This window comes from Aspergillus costaricaensis (assembly GCF_003184835.1).
Source record: "Aspergillus costaricaensis CBS 115574 unplaced genomic scaffold BO79scaffold_12, whole genome shotgun sequence".
Classification (NCBI taxonomy): domain Eukaryota; kingdom Fungi; phylum Ascomycota; class Eurotiomycetes; order Eurotiales; family Aspergillaceae; genus Aspergillus; species Aspergillus costaricensis.
Window position 1 is genome coordinate 310,353 of NW_020291812.1, and position 17,034 is coordinate 327,386.

A 17,034-nucleotide genomic window follows, 5' to 3' on the forward strand; every position below is an offset into this window, starting at 1 on the left:
GGGAGGAAGGTCACGGCAGCCGCAATATACCGATGGCAAGTTTCAGACCCCTTAAATCGTCGCAGAAGACCCAGTAGCAAATGTCGGGGCACCATCCTCATATAAGCAGTGCTTTAAGCGCCCACCACCTTGCCGGGAGCGTCTTGGATCCAAACTTACACCAATTATGCCTAACGATGCAGCTACCAACCCGATCGACATTGCGAGGGGTGCTCAATACTGATTGCCAATTGCTAAGCGCCATAGCCACAAAGAAGGCATACACCACTATACCTTTTCAGCCGTTAGAGCTATGAGACGGTGACCTGTAGCAATCACATTCAGCGGCGCCAGTCTAGCGTTGATGCTAACGGATAGTAGCCTTACCCCCGCCGGCTACACTGATTTAGCCAATGAGGGAGCCGTGAACATGTCCGAGCTGTTAGATATGCTAGAAGTGGGGATGGCGGGTGCTGCACGCAAATTGGAGCCATCCTGTAGCCGCCAGCACGTCCATGTGTGCGCCGCATTTCCCCTGATCCGTGCATGGTTCTGGGTAAGCTTTCTCCTTTCAGGGAATGTTGTTAGACAACACACCTAGCATGGTTTCTGATCGGTTATCGAATCGCGACTTCCATACTTAACCACTGATTCCATGGCTTGTAGCGACACAGATAGTCGAGGAAATAAGCGCCGACCGTATGCACCAACTCCGGACGCTGGCACTTGGCGCTATTTGTTTCCATCCCCTTCAAAAGCTTTGGCATCTCTACTTGCAATATTGGCATTAATCGCAGGATGGTACCTCCACTTTTTGAGCCTAGATACGCTGCTAGGACCATCTCCTTCCGTTCACAACGACACCTATTGGGAAAGTCATAGAGAGGAGGTTCGAACATCCTTCACTACTAGCTGGGATGCATATGCAAAGTATGCCTGGGGTGAGTGTTAAACGACATAGCGACTTAAAACCACAGGCCATTGAATTTTCGAGCAGGACAAGATCGTTTCCATCCATTGTCAAAAAGGGGCTCTCAGATGAGCCCCAATGGCCTCGGATGGATAATCGTAGACAGCCTGGATACGCTCATGATCATGAATCTCACAACTCGCCTGTCGGACGCACGACAATGGCTTGATAAGAATTTGACCTATGATCAGGACCAGGACGTGAATACATTCGAGACCACAATACGTATGCTCGGAGGCCTGCTGTCCGCTCATTACCTATCCACTCAGCTTCCAGATGCTTCCTCCGGGCGAGACTCCGTTTATCTGTCTAAAGCAGTCGACTTAGCAAATCGACTGCTCGCAGCATATGACTCGGGGTCGGGGATCCCTTATGCCAGCGTCAACTTAGCGAAACGAGAAGGAATCCGCTCGCATGCTGATGGCGGTGCCTCATCTACCGCCGAAGCAGCTACCGTGCAGTTGGAGATGAAGTACCTATCCCATCTAACAGGGGACGATGTGTATTGGAGTAAAGCTGAAAGGGTGATGGAGATACTCGATAGCCACAGCGTGAAAGATGGACTTGTACCCATTTTTGTGCATCCGGATACTGGGAGGTTCCGGCATAAGACGATCCGGCTCGGAAGTCGTGGCGATTCGTACTATGGTAAGTCCGCATGACCATTCCACACCTTGAATACAGGCTCATATAGACACAGAATACTTGGTCAAGCAATACCTGCAGACCAACGAATCCATCTACAGGGAGATGTGGGAAGAGGCACTCGCAGGGATTCAGAAGCACCTTCTTACCTCCACCAAGCATTCCAACCTCCAATACATAGCAGAACTTCCAAGCGGCATTGGGGGTCGTCTTTCCCCGAAGATGGACCATCTCGTTTGTTTTCTCCCAGGATCCATTGCAATCGGTGCTACGGAAGGGTTGACCGAAGCCGAGGCCCGCAGAACCGGACGCTGGAATGCTCGAAAAGAAGAGCAGATGCGTCTCGCAAGGGAGCTAACGAAGACATGCTGGGCGCAATACGCCGTCACGGAGACGGGGCTAGCACCGGAAATTGTATGGTTCGAGACAGAAGATTCCGACCTTGAGCCATTTTCCAATTCAAATGCGTCTCGGCCCCCAAGCAGAGACGACATGAACTCCTGGATTAAGGATATCAACATCCGATTAATAGATGCCGATAACTTGCAACGTCCAGAGACTGTGGAAAGCCTCTTCCTAATGTACCGTGTTACGAAAGATCCGATATATCGACAATGGGGATGGGAAATTTTCAAGGCGTTTCAAAAGCACACGCGGGTAAAGGACGGAGAGGGTTATACTTCTCTTAGTGATGTCACGATTGTTCCTCCGAAGAGGCGTGATAATATGGAGAGCTTTTGGCTGGTATGTTGAGGCGCTGGTACACGATATGCGCATGAGAAGCTGACATCTTCCAGGCGGAAACCTTAAAATACCTCTATCTCCTCTTCTCACCAAGTGATTTTCTCCCATTGACTGAGGTGGTGTTCAACACCGAAGCTCATGTGTTTCCACGTCTACGTCAGGCAGAGTACAAGACGGGTTGGACTAGAAGGCGGAGGACGTGAGACTTGTAGCTTCCCATGGCATTGAGAGAGTGATTTTCATCAAGAGCGGAGTGCAAGCATGCACGTCTGAGCTTCAATATAGGTATATAAGAGGACAGAACCATGGGAATACTATATATCCACCTGGCACATGTATGCTATGGCAGCAATCGGTGTAGAAGAAATAATCGTCCTTTTTTCGTCTGCGTTCACTAAGCGTTTCCGATGTAAAGGGTCAATGCCTGGCATTTTTGACTCGTGATTGGCCAAAACCACCCAAGATCCAAAAGGTATCAGACGTCACATATGCAGAATCCGGGTTCGAATTTCTGCCGATGTATTGGGAGACTAGACCAGCGCCGCCCACAACCCGAGATAACAAGCTCAATACAGAATAAGACCATACCGTATTGCCGAGCTCAACTCGAACGGCATCTTCAGCATATGCAACAAACACCGTTCCAATACCTCTCTTTCGCTAGATGACTTGAGCATGTAGCGCTTTGCATACATGGCAAGAAAGGTGCGAAGATTGTTGGTATCTCCCGACGGGACCATCATATAGCCGGCAACCTCATGCGACAGATTCAGTGCATCTCCGGGGAGGTATACGTCGCTCATGCGCGATATGGCCCGTCCAAATCGGGGAACGAATAGATGAAGCATCGATTTGAGATACTCATAGTCCTGGAAGGAGGCTTGCTCCATACCGGTTCGGCCGAGGATTAATAGGGTGCTGACGCGGGACATTAGAGAGGAGATACCATGGTAAATATTGACAGCAAGCAGAATTTAGATCGAGGAGAAAAAGATTTAGGTACACATACACGTAAGATACATTCTCGCTGCTTGGGGTATCTGCATGGTCACTGTATTTGATCAGTTATTGTCGTTCCGACTGAGATGTCAAGGTCGGAAAAAGACCCACCGTGGAATTTCGGCGAACAGTAATGTAGGGATAGAAACATTCATCAGCATCTTTTCTACAAAGAGCTGCTTTGGTATGTACGCATCTTCCTTCCCATTGACGGATTTCAGGGTGCGATCAATGAACTGATACTGTGAGGTGGGTTGATCTGGGCTGTCGTCGAAAATGCTAGCAAAAACTCAGTAATCAGACCGACAGGGGCGCGTAATCGAAGGAAAGCGCATTATCGGGATTTAGTTTGCTTTGCTTGCTTACATCTCTCCATGAGTATTCTGTACAAGAACTTTAGCCTCCACCGAGAAATTGTCAGGAGGGGGTAGTTGAGAATGACCTCCATGAAGAAATAAATATCGCATGGAGCCCTTCCCACCCGATGCGTACAACGCATCGTCCGAGCAACACATATCAGGCATTATGGAAGTCGTAATTCTCACAAATATGGGTGAATTAGACAGCCGGACAGGTGCAGGTATCTATTTCGTGGTCACCGTATCGTTCGCGGCATTCCCATGCGGAAGCGTGATGATCACGGGTATTTCGAAGAGCTGACAAACAGATACACACGTGGCCCCATCCCACTATTCTATTTATATAATAATGAGGAGAGTGTCCCGTAGTACTAAACATCATTAGCTCAATTATTCTTCTCGACTGGGGAGCACGGTTCACCGCAGGCTCGGAAGCTCGGATGGCTCGGGGCGTCGCCACAAAAGGATTGAATCGCCTCCTTCAACGTTAACTCACTCTGCGTTGTTCTGTAACTTCTATCGTAAACTCATCCAACTGAGTCTCAAAATCTCAACCCCGGATTCATCTAGTGGGTCTGGTCACTAGCTGGCTATGCCAGGATGCGCAACTGGCCCGCAATAAATGTTCAAACTCTGTCGCAGCTGAAAAGAAACAAGAATCAAGCCACAAATCAGGATACACAGACGTCAAGGATTCCTTATCGACATAGTTAAGGGCTGCTCAGAGCCAGGGGACCAGCGACATGGCATTCCTTGATATCAGCTTCGTAATAATATGCGCATGGGAAAAAGGAGTGGCCATCAAGCCAGACCACTTCATGTCGGAACATTTAGTGGGGATAAATAATTCTTCCTATCATGATTCCGGGACCAGACATACCGGCTCAGATGGACAGTGTCGTGCCAAAGCCAGTCAGCCAGAACTGCCTGCAGGAACAGTGCAGCGCCTGCCACACTATTGCCCTGCGACAACTTCTTGTGATTGATCGCGTAGTCGCACACCTCCGTGATAACAACAGTAGGGAATGCATTCGAGTCCCGCTGGTTTTTGCCCAAGTTCAGTCATCCTATATCTCTGCGGGTATGAGAATAGGGGCTCACAGATTGGCTTAGTGTGAAAGCAGACCCGCGTGGCCTGTAGGGCCTTGGCATGATGTTAGCCTCGCAGGGGTGTTGGTCATCACCTTCCTTCAATATTGTAGTAACCTCACTTCGTCGGCAAACGCCCAAGTGGATGTGCCTGCGTTTTCATTGTAAGACATTCTTACTGTTATCATGTGATGACCGGTGTTTAATTCTCAGCTGTTAATGAGAGCGCTGGCGTTGAACGAAGCTGAACCACTGACGACGTAACCTCGGACACGCTATGAGCTTAGACCCGAGTTGATAACCTTTAGTCAAGACTACTAACGCAGGCTTTCCCGCTATGAATATATAATCCCACAAGTGTCGCTTAGGATTACCACATCCACTTTTCATTCACTTGCTCGCCACATATCCTTGCAAATGTGGCGCAGCTTCCGCCTCAGCTGCTGGAAGAACACCCTGAACATGAGGGGTACAGTGCCCACTACCCAGTATACATCTGCAACTGGGTCGCATCCACCGACTCTAAACTTTTATACATCCTCTAAATACTTTCCACCACTGTCACCCACATGGCCCTGCACTTAGAGCCCAACGGTCTCTACCTCCTCCTTGCAGATCGAGAGTCCAGCTCGACATTCCACTGGGGTCTCTGCCTTGCCAAATCCCCGACCGATGGCACCATTTTCAATATCATCAACTTCCCCAATCGAAATGTTTACAGCTATGAGATCAAGTCGGACCAAAAGGTCATCACTTCCAGGCAATACCTTCTGGCGCTGAAGGTGGGAGATCTGCACCCCGCACTGCACGGCCCGCTGGAGACCCGCTTGTCGCAGATCCCCATCCAGTACTCGACGCGCTTTCATGAAGCCATGACTTGTCGTGTTTGGGTGAAAGAAGCCCTCTTCGCGTTGGATGACGAGGGTTTTATTAAGCTTGTTGAAAATATCAACGGTATTGAAGCGGAGGCTAGGTTTGCTGCGATGTTGAATAAAGCCAATGGGAAAAGAACTGTGGGCAAAAGTCGTGGATATGTCTTGTGACGCTGGAGTTGGATATTAATGGTTGGTGATTAAGTGTTGATATGTGGATTTTAGTGACTTGCTGATCGATAGTGCTTGACAGTACAGTTCTTGGAGGCGATGTTTATGTCTTCACTGCTTGATATGACCTTACTACCCTGTCTCCTTGAGTATTGCGACCTTCATTCTCCTCTCAGCCGGAATAGAGGGGATGAAAGCCCATAGTAACCCAGGGTACTGAACCGCTGAGTAGAGCCAAGTCCTCAAGTAAATGGGGGTATAGTAATTGACAAGTCGTGCATAGGAAGGGAGAGGGTGGTCTCGTGATCTAAGAGTCGGCCAGTTTCCCCGCATTGGAAAGGGCTGTTTTGGACTTTCTCCAGCTTGCTCTGTTTTGAATTCGTCACTCAGCTCATCCCCTATTATCCCATCGTGTAATAGAACCTCTTGAGGCGCGCTCTACGGCCATTAATGAAAGGAATAAACATAAGTGAAGAATGGGGTAAAAATTTATTACCTAAATATACAAAGTAAGATAACTTGAAGAAATACTTTATATAAGCAGCTTGAATATTAAGTGTATAATTAATTTATATAAGTATGTTAATATAGTCTTTGAGAAATATATATAAAAGAATATTAGACGAGATTAAAGATGTTTCTTATGTAATCTTTTATATATTTGAGATTATTTCTAAGATATCAAATGGAAGTAATTAATGGGATTATTTTGAAGAAAATCTAGAACTATATACATATATATAAAACCGTTTTTCATTTAATAATTTAATAGGACTGTCTGCACTTCTGTTACCAGTAGCGAGAAAAGCCTATTCCTGAATAATGATAATTGGGAGTCTGGGCACTGCTCGTTCCTTGCTGCGTGTAGTAAAGCTGTCCTTGACGGCTGGCCAAGTCCTCAAAATCTGGTTACCGTAGTCAAGTAGGATTCACCAGTCGACCCGACATGGAGGAAGATGACCTGGAACTAAACAGTGGAATATAAAAAAGGCTGAGCTAGTCCAGTGACAGAATGACTAGTGTATGATTGGAACATCCGGTTCTGTCACCCCCATTCTCTTCAAAGTGGCTTTCTCCGACTCACTGAACCTCGGTTTCACGTTATATTTTAGTGCCATCCTATTCAATGGCCTCTGCCAATGAACCTGAGCTGTTTGTCCTGCAGCAGTCTCTCTGAAGTCCTTCGCATATGCCAGTTCTTCGTTGTCCCAAGCTGCATCTATAACTTGTTCAAGATCCTCAGACTTCGAGGTGCTAAAGCCTAAAAGGGATCCCACGGCATTGTTAATCTTGTCGGTGACATGATCGAAAGGGCCTTCAATAGTCAAGTCAACATGGGCCTCCTCATGTGCTGTAGACAGATCCAGAGCAAAATACCGCCCCCATCGTTGGGATAACATTGCGGTCCAATACGCATGCCTGAGAGCATTTTTTCTCGGGATGTCCGTGCTCAGTAACTCCCTATGGAAATCCCTAGCTTTGTTATTGTAGTCCCTAACCTCAAACGCCACAGAAACGAATAACATATTGTAATAGTCGAAGAGGACACTGATCTCTTGGGGTGAAACAGGGAGGAAAGGGAGGAAGAACCAGTAAGGTGCCTCGCTGACAAATTTCCAGGCTGGAATATCATCCCGCGGAATTTTGTGAAGTTGTCCTATATTTGGCCTCTGAAGTAGGATCCACTCTTTGATGTAACTTTTGAAGCTTTCCTCCGTCACATCTGGGAGAATAGAAACCACATCGATGCTAACGTCTGAGACATAGTATTTTCCATCAACGGGCTTTATGACAAGCTCGTTGCTCCTTTCCAATTGATTGCTGTGGATTGCTAAAGTTGATGTCCCAAATGAGTCAGTTGGGATATTGTCGTAGCGGTCCTCGATCTTATTTCCGTTGAGGTAAACATCGATGGACGTATCCGATTCCCGCCGGTTTTGAATTTTGATCACGCAGTTTCCTATTCCCAACAGCTCTTCCCTGACAGTGAACGTAATCTTTGACCAAGATGACCCGCCCTCCAGAGAGAGGTACGGATTACCTTCCCTGAGACTATCCTCTAATTTTCCATCATTATATGATGATCCGGATGATAGCCCAAGGGCATACATGGAATTCTGCTGTCTCAGGTATCCGTTCTCATTTCTGAATACCAAAGCAGCATCAGAGAAGCAGTAGGTGCCGGAAACGCCTTGAGAGAGTGTGATGGAGAGTCTGTTCTCTCCAGACAGCGAGGATAGTGCCAAAGTGGATATACTCTCCACTTTGAAACTGGTAGGCGGGGCGTAACTCTGACTGACATTTTGATCGTTCAATTTCAAGTCGATAAACCCTCCGGAGCTATTATCCCTCATGTGATTGAAGATCACCTCCACGGTGCCGTTTCTCTCTCCATCCATGGAGTACGGAATGGAGAAGGAAATGTCGATGGTTCCGCTGGAATCCTCGAGCGCCAGGTAGTTCTTCCCAGGTCTGTAACGGTTCTCAATGAGCACGTCGCTGTTGTAAGTAATCGCGGGGACGGACAATGATGTGTTTACAATAAAGCTTTCGAACGATGTTGATTTGATCTCCAAATTCGTGGCAACGGAGCTAATTGCAATCGTCTCATCAACAACAACATTGCTGAGGTACCTGCCGCTGTCCAGTTTGAGGATTTTGCCATCGAAGATAAAAGTTGCTCCGGTTGTAACACCGTCACATCGGAAACTAGCATTGTGCAGATCAATGAATTTTCCATTAGGGCCTTTCAAGCAGGTTCTTCCAGCACCCATTGGTACCATGAAGAATTTGCAGGAGGGATCTAGATCGACTAGGTCGAACCTCAAATTCCCATTGGTGGACTTACATGAGAGATAGTTCTCATTGGGATCTTTGAGTGACACGGTCTGGAAAATCATTTTACAATGGCTCCGGTAGCAGGGTAATAAGCTTCTGTATTTAACGGGGGATATGATGTAGTAGACAACCAGAAGCAGATCGAAGAAAAGTGAGGTTGGAAACTGGGGAGTGGGGATGGACAGTAGATTGCCAGAGGTATGATACCATCCACATTATATGACAGCAGATGCTTTCAGTTTTCATGGTTGGCTCTAATTCACACTTACATATAGTGAATTTTCAAGCTAGTCTACATATGCCAGTGCTTCCACTGCCGCAATGTGTAATGGCCAAAGGATCTTCCATCATCGAGGTGATCAAGGCGGATGACAACGTATCATATCCCATCACATCTAATCACATTTAATCACATCGCATCATACCCCACAAATCACATCTTATCCCATCTTTTTCCTTGGCGATTCTGCGTATCATTGGCCCTCTATTTAGCTAATGACCTAATCCTTCGCTGATCAAGCACACGTAAGCTAATATAAACAGGTGGGGCGACTGGTATGTTCCCCGCAGTTTTATCCACACAATTGCACTAATATTCAGCTCTCATCGACATTCTCATCATGAACTGCAGCTTTCCAGCCCACCCTCTTGTCTAAGCGTGGTTATTTAAAGCATCAGGTCAACTCCACTAAATCTGAACCAACCCGTCAGATTCTATGGACTCCCACTGGAAGGTAAGATCATTCCGCGCTGGGATTACTTTGCCACTAATATATTACATCTAGTTTATCGACTCAAAGTAGTATCAACAATAAATGCACCAGACCAGTCATCTTCCACTAGTAACAAGTGAGTTATGCTGCAATAACCAAGGAACCAACCTGTTAATGTGAAATACAAGATGGCAGTTATCAAAGTCATCAATAATTCCTCAACGGACATTTATGTCAGTGTTCAAGCATCTGCCGAAGATGCCAGTAATGGGGCCAGCGAGGCCTGGTACACTCTCAAAGCCCACGGAGGGAGTGACACCTGGAATCATAGGGCTCATGAGCGAGTTGTATTTTTCACCAGAAGCTTGACTCCAGGGGCACTGGTCGAGACGGTTTTTGGTGTACCAGGAGAAACTGTGAACATCTACTAGCAGGATTTGTTACTCATATTCACTTGAATACATAACGTATTTGTTACCGCATAGCAATGCCATCCGAATCTGAATATAAGCATAGGTTGCTTGTAATCTGTCAGCAGCGTATCCACAGTACTAAATTCTATACTAAATGAACTTATAGGTGAGCAAATCAGCTGGAACAAGGAGAAGAGAGAATAACATCACGTGACATGTGATCCTACTCAAGCGAAGGGTCAGTGTGTCAAGGTGAGCACGAAACTTCCTAACACTACGCTCACATGCATTTGGGGTTATCAGCAATCCGGGAAGTAGTGTAACAAGTCTTGCAGATCACGTCATGGATGAGCACTTGCCTTCAGCATTCAAGGTGGTATCCCCATGGTGCAGCTACAGTAGGCTGGTGATTAAATGTCGTCAATGGATCGGCGTCTCTAGGCTTTGATTACTGTTAGACTTGCAGCAATCTTGCGCGCTAAAATTGGGAACAAGCAATCAATGACTCGCGCGAGCCTCGGGCCAAGAGATCAATGGGGCTTCCGGTTACCCTCTCATCAGCTGTGGAACAAAGCATCTTACCTCCATCCATGTTTGTTAGAGTGCGGAATGAATCAATATAATAAGCATATATTATTCTCCACTTCCCCTCTTTTCCCCCTTATGAAGTGTCATATCCAGATACGCCCGTCCACCCAGTTCTCTATCACTTGAAATATATCCGAGGGGGAAATGCAGCTGAGTGAATCCTACTTTAGACCGTCAACTGTAAGCCGAGCGAAGTAATAGCTGCACATTCTTAGAGAGTAGACGATGACAGGCCGCTGGTGCTAGGTGTTGGCACTCTATCATTATTACATCGAATGAACCGTACTTCAAATGAAGTTTTAACGCGAAAAACGTTTTCTACGCCCCGTAAGCAGGAAGCACCAAATCCGGTAAGACAACTTCCGAACCAGACGATGTCCAGCTGAACTGTATAGCAGCTAGTTTGGGCGAATAGGCCGTAAACTAAGGCTGAAATTGTTGCGTGATTTTTTGTGAGGTCGACATTATTGGTTTATTACTTGGCATAATTGCCGCCTCAAAGTCTACTGTATTGTATGTGATAATGTGCTTGACAAAAGGAGGAAGCAGCCTTGCCGTAAGTATCATTGAGCTTGCTAGTCGGATAATTAGGGGGTGGTAACTAAAGACGGCGCTCCTACTTCATGAGGGGTAAAGGAGGGGAAGTGGAGCTTATGATATTTTAAACTAGACTAGTATATATTTGAAGAGATATGGAAGCCTGATTGAACTCAAAGTACGGAGTAGTGTGGTTCACTTGATTTGTGTAATCACACACAGATTAGAAAACCTTAGAATGCCTAGTGCAGCAGGTGATGAGCATAAGAGGTTCTAGATAGATCAGCGCTCATTTCAAGATAGTATATTAGCGACATTATCTAAGTGGTTCCGCTCTTAATAGGGCCCCACCTGGACACCATTCTTACCGTAGAGAATCGGAGAACACCGCATAACGTGTAATTAAACAAGAATGGGCCGACTAACTCCGAGCTAGGGGAAATCACCAGACCATGGCTAGGGAGACAAGTGGAATTGAGTCACTCATGAGAAGCCGGAGAAGCAATACCATATAGGAGACCGACGCAGATCGATTTCCTTTCATACATATTGATCCCGGAATACAACTCAGCCCGAGCCCAACGGATACTGAGCCTGCCCTTACTTCTATTCACCTTGTCTGACTACTATCCAACATTCAACGCATCATGATGTCTTCCTTTTCGACAGAGTGGGAAGTGAGCAGTCTTACCGTGAATACTGGTACAGCAGATGGAGCCACTGACACGCTTTATGCCAACGGAAGGATGCAAGTACCAGTTTATGTTTCCATCAGTGCTATTGATCCGGACAAGAATGTTCCTTACAGCTTGACGGAAGCTGAGCTGGAATCTATCAAGCTAGTGGATTACTACAGCACAAGTACTGAATTATCGGGTGACTGGGTCTATTCTACAATTGAAAATGAATTTGCCCACTCGGGGACTACATCACTTTCTCTACGGAGTACCTCTCAATCCATAAAGTTTTGGGTTTCCACGTCCAAAGTCGAGAAGAAGAGCATCGCTGCTAGTGTCAAGCAACCTGATGGGAAGATCGTCACCACTCATGAAAGTGGCTTTGATTACCATGCCACTCTTGTTGGAAACCCACCAATCAACTATACAACCGACAACATCACAATCCAAGATACCAAAAGTGGTGATGGCAGTTCCGGGTCATACTCATGGTCGCTATTGAATTACTATATTTCCACCAACGATCATGATCTAGCCAAGGCCGACCTCTTCATTGAACAAGCCGAATCGCTTTTTTACAACCGGGATCATATGGTCGCTAATTTATACACGGCTGCGACACCTTCGTCAGTGTATAATCTCCTATATGTGTGGGAGTATGGTGATCAGGCGACAAAACTCCTTGGTCCTTATAACTTACTGGCGGAGACTCCGGCTGTTACAGTTAACGACAAGAAAAATAACTTCTGTCTTACCATGATGAGTCTTACCTATAACTATGTTCGCGAAAACGAGGTTTTTGTGAGGGAAAATCATTTTACGCTATACGACATCTACGGAAACAGTGGGAAATTCAAAGCCGAGCTAACAGACGGGGGGGAGGTTGTTATTCACAACATGCAAGACTGAGGATTTAATATCTCAGCTTAGGCCTGCCCTTGGAGATAATTGAGATTTTCGACACTAATCGGGTTCTGATATTATGTGGTCGATGAAATGCTGCACTACCAGACTGGATCGTTTGACAGATCCGGCCAATGTCAAATATACTCACCTGGTACCAAAAAACATTCCCTGCCTGTATCTGATAATCATGTTATTCTCATATGTCGTTACAGTTTCTCAAGTATGAGGTGTACGGAATGATGACCTGGGCACCAAGGTCCCGCATAACAATGTGACATATTCCCTGTTGCTTTGCTAAACAAGGTCTCGTGATTAAGGGTAAATATAAGCGTCAGAACCCTAGTGTAATGGCTGTGATTGAGGTCACGTATATTCTGAAGTCCACAATTAGATAACGCCGCATTAGAGAAGTGGTTTGAAATCGTCAGAAATATACATTCCAAAGCTGGAGTAATCATGAAAATAATAAGGTCTAGGAAGAGCCTTAAATTTATTCATTTTAGTTAGAATATATTAAATAATTTATTATAATTCATTGTGTATATTCCAGATATATCCAAAATAAGAATCTTCAGTATCAAGCTATTGATTTCTAAGGACTAGTCCATTTCATGGATATAAATTATTTTTATTATTATCATATAAATTTATAATGCTTTATAGTCAATTGCTTATCTAATTAATAGGCTTTTTACCCTTATAAGTAGATCCTATAGCAGTTATTCGCTGAATGATCGTGTTGACAACAAGGAATAAGGCTGAGACTTCCAAGCCGATGCCAGAGCTACTGGTGCAGATGTTAGTCCAAACCTTGCCCAGCCGGACCCTTCGGAAATGCAGCGCTGAATGAGGAAATAACACGTCGAATTGTTAGGCATATGCCAGCACATCCGGATCTGTGATATTATATTTTCGGCTCTCCTTCGGTGCAGCAACCGCCTTAGATACTCAGCCTTATAGCACGCATAATGATCCGTGACCAAAAACCCGACGAAAACGGGCTGGAATGAAAGAGAAATTAGTAGAGCAGGAAAGTCTCTGAATTACCTCGTGCCCTGGCCCTGAAAGAAACCTATCGCGAGTCTGATACACACAAGGATTCCGCTGCAAAAGTTGTTGCGGAGGAAACTGCGCGCCTGTCCTAATGTGTCTATTGGTTAGTAAGTCAACACTGGAATTCATAGCACACACAGGCTTTCTTTTGTAAAAGACCCCAGGTCATGCGTGATCCTGGCCAGTTCTGATAACCCCATTACTAAAGTCGGAACCTAAGCTGGCTTAATTCGACACCACGTATAGTATATCCAAAGTTTTACCACTCATTCATTTTGTGTGGTGAGCTACAGACTTTTCGAGATCGCATCGCTGAACTGCATGCAGGCTTGGATGTTCACTGTGTAACGCATCGTTTCCTTCAAAATCCATGTCTCCTTGCTTGGACGCCTGTCAAAGCAAATCATGTGTGCCCGCAACATACTCTCGATCAGCCTCACTACTACCTAACTCTCAGCTCAGCCGACATACACAGTTCGTGTATGTCATCGAAGGATGTCCGTTTGAACAATTACTGATTCCAGTTTAGTAATGCCTAATTTGTTTTCTATGTTGCGGTATCGTCAAGCTAAGCCCTTCTGAGAACAATGTAGGATATCTTATTCTTACAGCTATGAAAACGTGGCTCACTTGGCACAAGTACGAGGTTATGTCTCATGTGTCCTGTAGACATGGACAGATCGAGTCACTAATCGGAGTTTGCGGGGCACCACGCGGCTCGTATAGTGCCGATCAGGCTTGATCTGAGTCAGACACGATCTGAACCTAAATTATCCAACTAATGAATGCCTTGAACATGTCTCGCTCTCGAACCAGTCACTTCTCGCTACGACTGTCGGGGTGGGTTCAATAGTCACGGGTGGCTTGCCTGACAGCGGCGATCTTTCCGTGGCACCCGGTCCTATGACATCGCTGCATCAGACCTGTACATGCCTATTTTTGGTATGCCCAATTCGGAAACCACGAACTCATCTAGACGGAGGACATCATATGGATCAAGCGGTGTGGGATTTTATTGAGCGAGCAGGAGCGACTGAAAACATATAAATGCCTCCGTCTCTCCAGGTCACTTGAGAAACAACACATCCCTCCCACCAGCATCTTCTCATCTTCGCATTGACAAGAAGCCTCTTCAAAAACATCTCATACCAATTCATCCAAAGCAGTATATCAAAATGAAGACCTCTTTCATCACCGCGGCTTGCTCTACCTTCGCTGCTCTGTCCAGCGCCGCTCCTACTGATAGCTCTACCTTCGAAGTCGCCATCACCTTCTGGGGCGCCGACGGTTCCTCGTTTTCCCAAAGCTTCCCAGCTGACGATACCACTCATGCAATCAGTATGTCTTTGACTTATAACTCCCGGCCTTGAAGGACCTGTTACTAACACCTTTCATCAACAGCCAACCCACTGTCAATCACCAAGATTTCCTCTGTCGGAGGCGGATTCTGCTCCTTCCAGGGAGTTGATGGCAGCAGCACTGTGGTGGCTGGTGAGGTGACTGTGCATGTCAGCCCACCACAGACCCAGGTATCTGGAACCTGCGATATTCTGTGAACGATGAGAAAAAGCTTCCTATTGAGACACGGGAATGATTGTGACGATGACGTGCTCATGTCGATCTGGAAATTGTTACGACCAGAGGACACCGATGAATCAATGACTCTATGTGATTAGCTCGACAGTATATGTTGGTTCTGCATTGGCTTAAAGTTTTGTTTGTATTGGTGTAATCAGCAAGTGATGACCTGGAAATCTTCCAGCGTTCGCATGAATTCGACACTTGTTTTTTGATACACTTTAGGCTCGTTTTGTTCTTTATACTTCCTCTTGTTCGCTCTTTTCACTTCCTGTCCAAAACAATTTTATTGTGCAATGCAATGTAGTGGGTAACAATGCCACTGTGCGCTACGTTAGACAATATCTTATAGTAGGTTGATCGGTTTCCCAGATCCACCTTACCATTGCCCAACCATTACAGTACGCCTTGATTAACAGCACCGGTTTGGCTAATGCCCATTTGACCAATGTGTGATGGATGTGTCTAGGGGAATTATGACTTCGGAGTTACTGACTTATATCCTATAGCCGAGGAATGACATCACGGCACAGCGTAAGCCGTTGTCTCATACTAGATAGAATGTCCTACTATATATGTCTCAAGGAGACAAGGTCATTAACTGAACAACCCACGATCGACTACTTCATGAGACCTCCTAATTCTTCGCGTAAATTATGGATACATCGTCGTTCGAATTTACTCTCCCACTTCGTGGCAAGCTCGCCATTGTGACGGGCGCATCCCGCGGCATCGGAGCTAGCATCGCATGGGAACTTGCACGTCGCGGTGCAAATGTAAGCCATCACAGATACACAACCCCTTCCCTACATCATACAAGATAAATTAAAACACTGCAGGTCTGCATGACCTACGTCTCTTTCACCAGTGCCCAATCCATCACCGACCTCGGCACCAAAATCACCCAACTCCCCCACAACCCCAAAACATGGACCATCCAAGCCGACCTCTCCACACCCACCGGCGCCTCAGATCTAATCTCCGAACTCAAATCCTATCCCACCACTCCAACTCCCCTCAAAATAGACATCCTAGTCAACAACGCCGGCATCGAAATCGTCAACCCCCTCACCGAAATCACCATAGACGACTACAACAACGTCTTCAACCTCAACGTCCGCGGCACCATGCTCATGACCCAGGCCGTGCTACCGTATCTCCCACCCGAGGGTCACGGCCGGATCATCAACCTGAGCTCGGTTGGGGCAAGGTACGGTTTCAAGGGGATAAGTCTGTATATTGCGTCCAAAGCGGCGATTGAGGGGTTCACGCGCGCTTGGGCGGCTGAGTTGGGCGGGAATGGGACGACGGTTAATGCTGTTGCGCCAGGGCCGGTGCCGAGTGATTTGCTAGATAGGATTCCGAGGGAGATTGTGGAGGCGCAGATGGCTAGCACGCCGGTGGAGCAGAGGTTGGGAACGACGGGGGAGATTGGTAGTGTGGTGGCTTGGTTGGCGGGGAGGGATGCTTCGTGGATTACTGGGCAGGTTGTTTCTGCGAGTGGCGGGTGGGCGATGTATTGATTTGGGGTGTGTAGATAGGGCTAGTTTGGGGAATGGGAGCGAATGAAGTGTGAAAGCAGTATTCTGCTTCGGAGGAGATGGTGTTATGAAAGTGCGAGTATGGGTGGACTATTTGTGCATGGGATGGGAGACGCTTGGTCTTGTCCAATGAATATGCGGAGAGCTGAGAATATCACCTTATGACTTCGGTATGATTCTCTGGAGCATATAGGTGAGGAGTTGTGTCATTGAAATGGTGAAATGCGATCAGGGTGTGGCAGATACAGCTGTGATTTAGCGGTGAAAGGCACATATGCTATCCAACATAGTACTCATCCACACCTGCCGAATTTGGCTGTTTTCATGGCAGGTGACTTGCGGGACAAATCATAGGAAGAGAT

At 46.4% G+C, this 17,034-nt stretch overlaps 8 protein-coding genes across 8 annotated transcripts; 6 read left to right on the forward strand and 2 right to left on the reverse strand.

Moving 5' to 3' along the window:
* Nucleotides 1-634: 634 nt before the first annotated feature.
* Nucleotides 635-2,541, forward strand: BO79DRAFT_144841 (glycoside hydrolase family 47 protein; the record flags this gene model as incomplete). Its single annotated transcript, XM_025678400.1, has 4 exons — nt 635-920; nt 974-1,597; nt 1,650-2,338; nt 2,392-2,541. The coding sequence occupies 4 exons, from the start codon at nt 635-637 to the stop codon at nt 2,539-2,541; spliced, it is 1,749 nt and encodes a 582-aa protein (XP_025540670.1).
* A 141-nt stretch (nt 2,542-2,682) lies between these two features.
* On the reverse strand, nt 2,683-3,861 carry BO79DRAFT_286823 (uncharacterized protein; the record flags this gene model as incomplete). The annotated part of the gene is made up of 4 exons (XM_025688512.1): nt 2,683-3,256; nt 3,348-3,389; nt 3,449-3,616; nt 3,704-3,861. The coding sequence occupies 4 exons, from the start codon at nt 3,859-3,861 to the stop codon at nt 2,905-2,907; spliced, it is 720 nt and encodes a 239-aa protein (XP_025540671.1). The 3' UTR covers nt 2,683-2,904.
* A 1,490-nt stretch (nt 3,862-5,351) lies between these two features.
* BO79DRAFT_244745 (uncharacterized protein) lies at nt 5,352-6,102 on the forward strand (the record flags this gene model as incomplete). Its single annotated transcript, XM_025685408.1, has 2 exons — nt 5,352-5,849; nt 5,911-6,102. The coding sequence occupies one exon, from the start codon at nt 5,355-5,357 to the stop codon at nt 5,826-5,828; it is 474 nt and encodes a 157-aa protein (XP_025540672.1). The 3' UTR covers nt 5,829-5,849; nt 5,911-6,102.
* A 515-nt stretch (nt 6,103-6,617) lies between these two features.
* Nucleotides 6,618-8,728, reverse strand: BO79DRAFT_263497 (uncharacterized protein; the record flags this gene model as incomplete). The annotated part of the gene is made up of 3 exons (XM_025686687.1): nt 6,618-6,733; nt 6,913-8,631; nt 8,677-8,728. The coding sequence occupies 3 exons, from the start codon at nt 8,726-8,728 to the stop codon at nt 6,618-6,620; spliced, it is 1,887 nt and encodes a 628-aa protein (XP_025540673.1).
* A 552-nt stretch (nt 8,729-9,280) lies between these two features.
* Nucleotides 9,281-9,860, forward strand: BO79DRAFT_8756 (uncharacterized protein). The gene is made up of 3 exons (XM_025689807.1): nt 9,281-9,400; nt 9,452-9,515; nt 9,568-9,860. The coding sequence occupies exon 3, from the start codon at nt 9,568-9,570 to the stop codon at nt 9,808-9,810; it is 243 nt and encodes an 80-aa protein (XP_025540674.1). The 5' UTR covers nt 9,281-9,400; nt 9,452-9,515; the 3' UTR covers nt 9,811-9,860.
* A 1,620-nt stretch (nt 9,861-11,480) lies between these two features.
* BO79DRAFT_208569 (uncharacterized protein) lies at nt 11,481-12,683 on the forward strand. Its single transcript, XM_025682425.1, has one exon. It carries the CDS (start codon nt 11,568-11,570, stop codon nt 12,501-12,503), a length of 936 nt encoding a protein of 311 aa, XP_025540675.1. The 5' UTR covers nt 11,481-11,567; the 3' UTR covers nt 12,504-12,683.
* Nucleotides 12,684-14,695: 2,012 nt separating this feature from the next.
* BO79DRAFT_286826 (uncharacterized protein) lies at nt 14,696-15,117 on the forward strand. Its single transcript, XM_025688513.1, has 2 exons — nt 14,696-14,891; nt 14,955-15,117. The coding sequence occupies exons 1-2, from the start codon at nt 14,729-14,731 to the stop codon at nt 15,107-15,109; spliced, it is 318 nt and encodes a 105-aa protein (XP_025540676.1). The 5' UTR covers nt 14,696-14,728; the 3' UTR covers nt 15,110-15,117.
* Nucleotides 15,118-15,787: 670 nt separating this feature from the next.
* Nucleotides 15,788-16,654, forward strand: BO79DRAFT_227433 (SDR family NAD(P)-dependent oxidoreductase; the record flags this gene model as incomplete). Its single annotated transcript, XM_025683876.1, has 2 exons — nt 15,788-15,907; nt 15,971-16,654. 2 exons carry the CDS (start codon nt 15,788-15,790, stop codon nt 16,652-16,654), a joined length of 804 nt encoding a protein of 267 aa, XP_025540677.1.
* Nucleotides 16,655-17,034: the final 380 nt, after the last annotated feature.

Coding starts and splice junctions, on each gene's coding strand:
- BO79DRAFT_286826 (XM_025688513.1), top strand. CDS start 14,729: ATGAAGACCTCTTTCATCACCGCGGCTTGCTCTACCTTCGCTGCTCTG. Junction 14,892..14,954: donor CGATACCACTCATGCAATCA/GTATGTCTTTGA, acceptor TTTCATCAACAG/CCAACCCACTGTCAATCACC.
- BO79DRAFT_8756 (XM_025689807.1), top strand. CDS start 9,568: ATGGCAGTTATCAAAGTCATCAATAATTCCTCAACGGACATTTATGTC.
- BO79DRAFT_208569 (XM_025682425.1), top strand. CDS start 11,568: ATGTCTTCCTTTTCGACAGAGTGGGAAGTGAGCAGTCTTACCGTGAAT.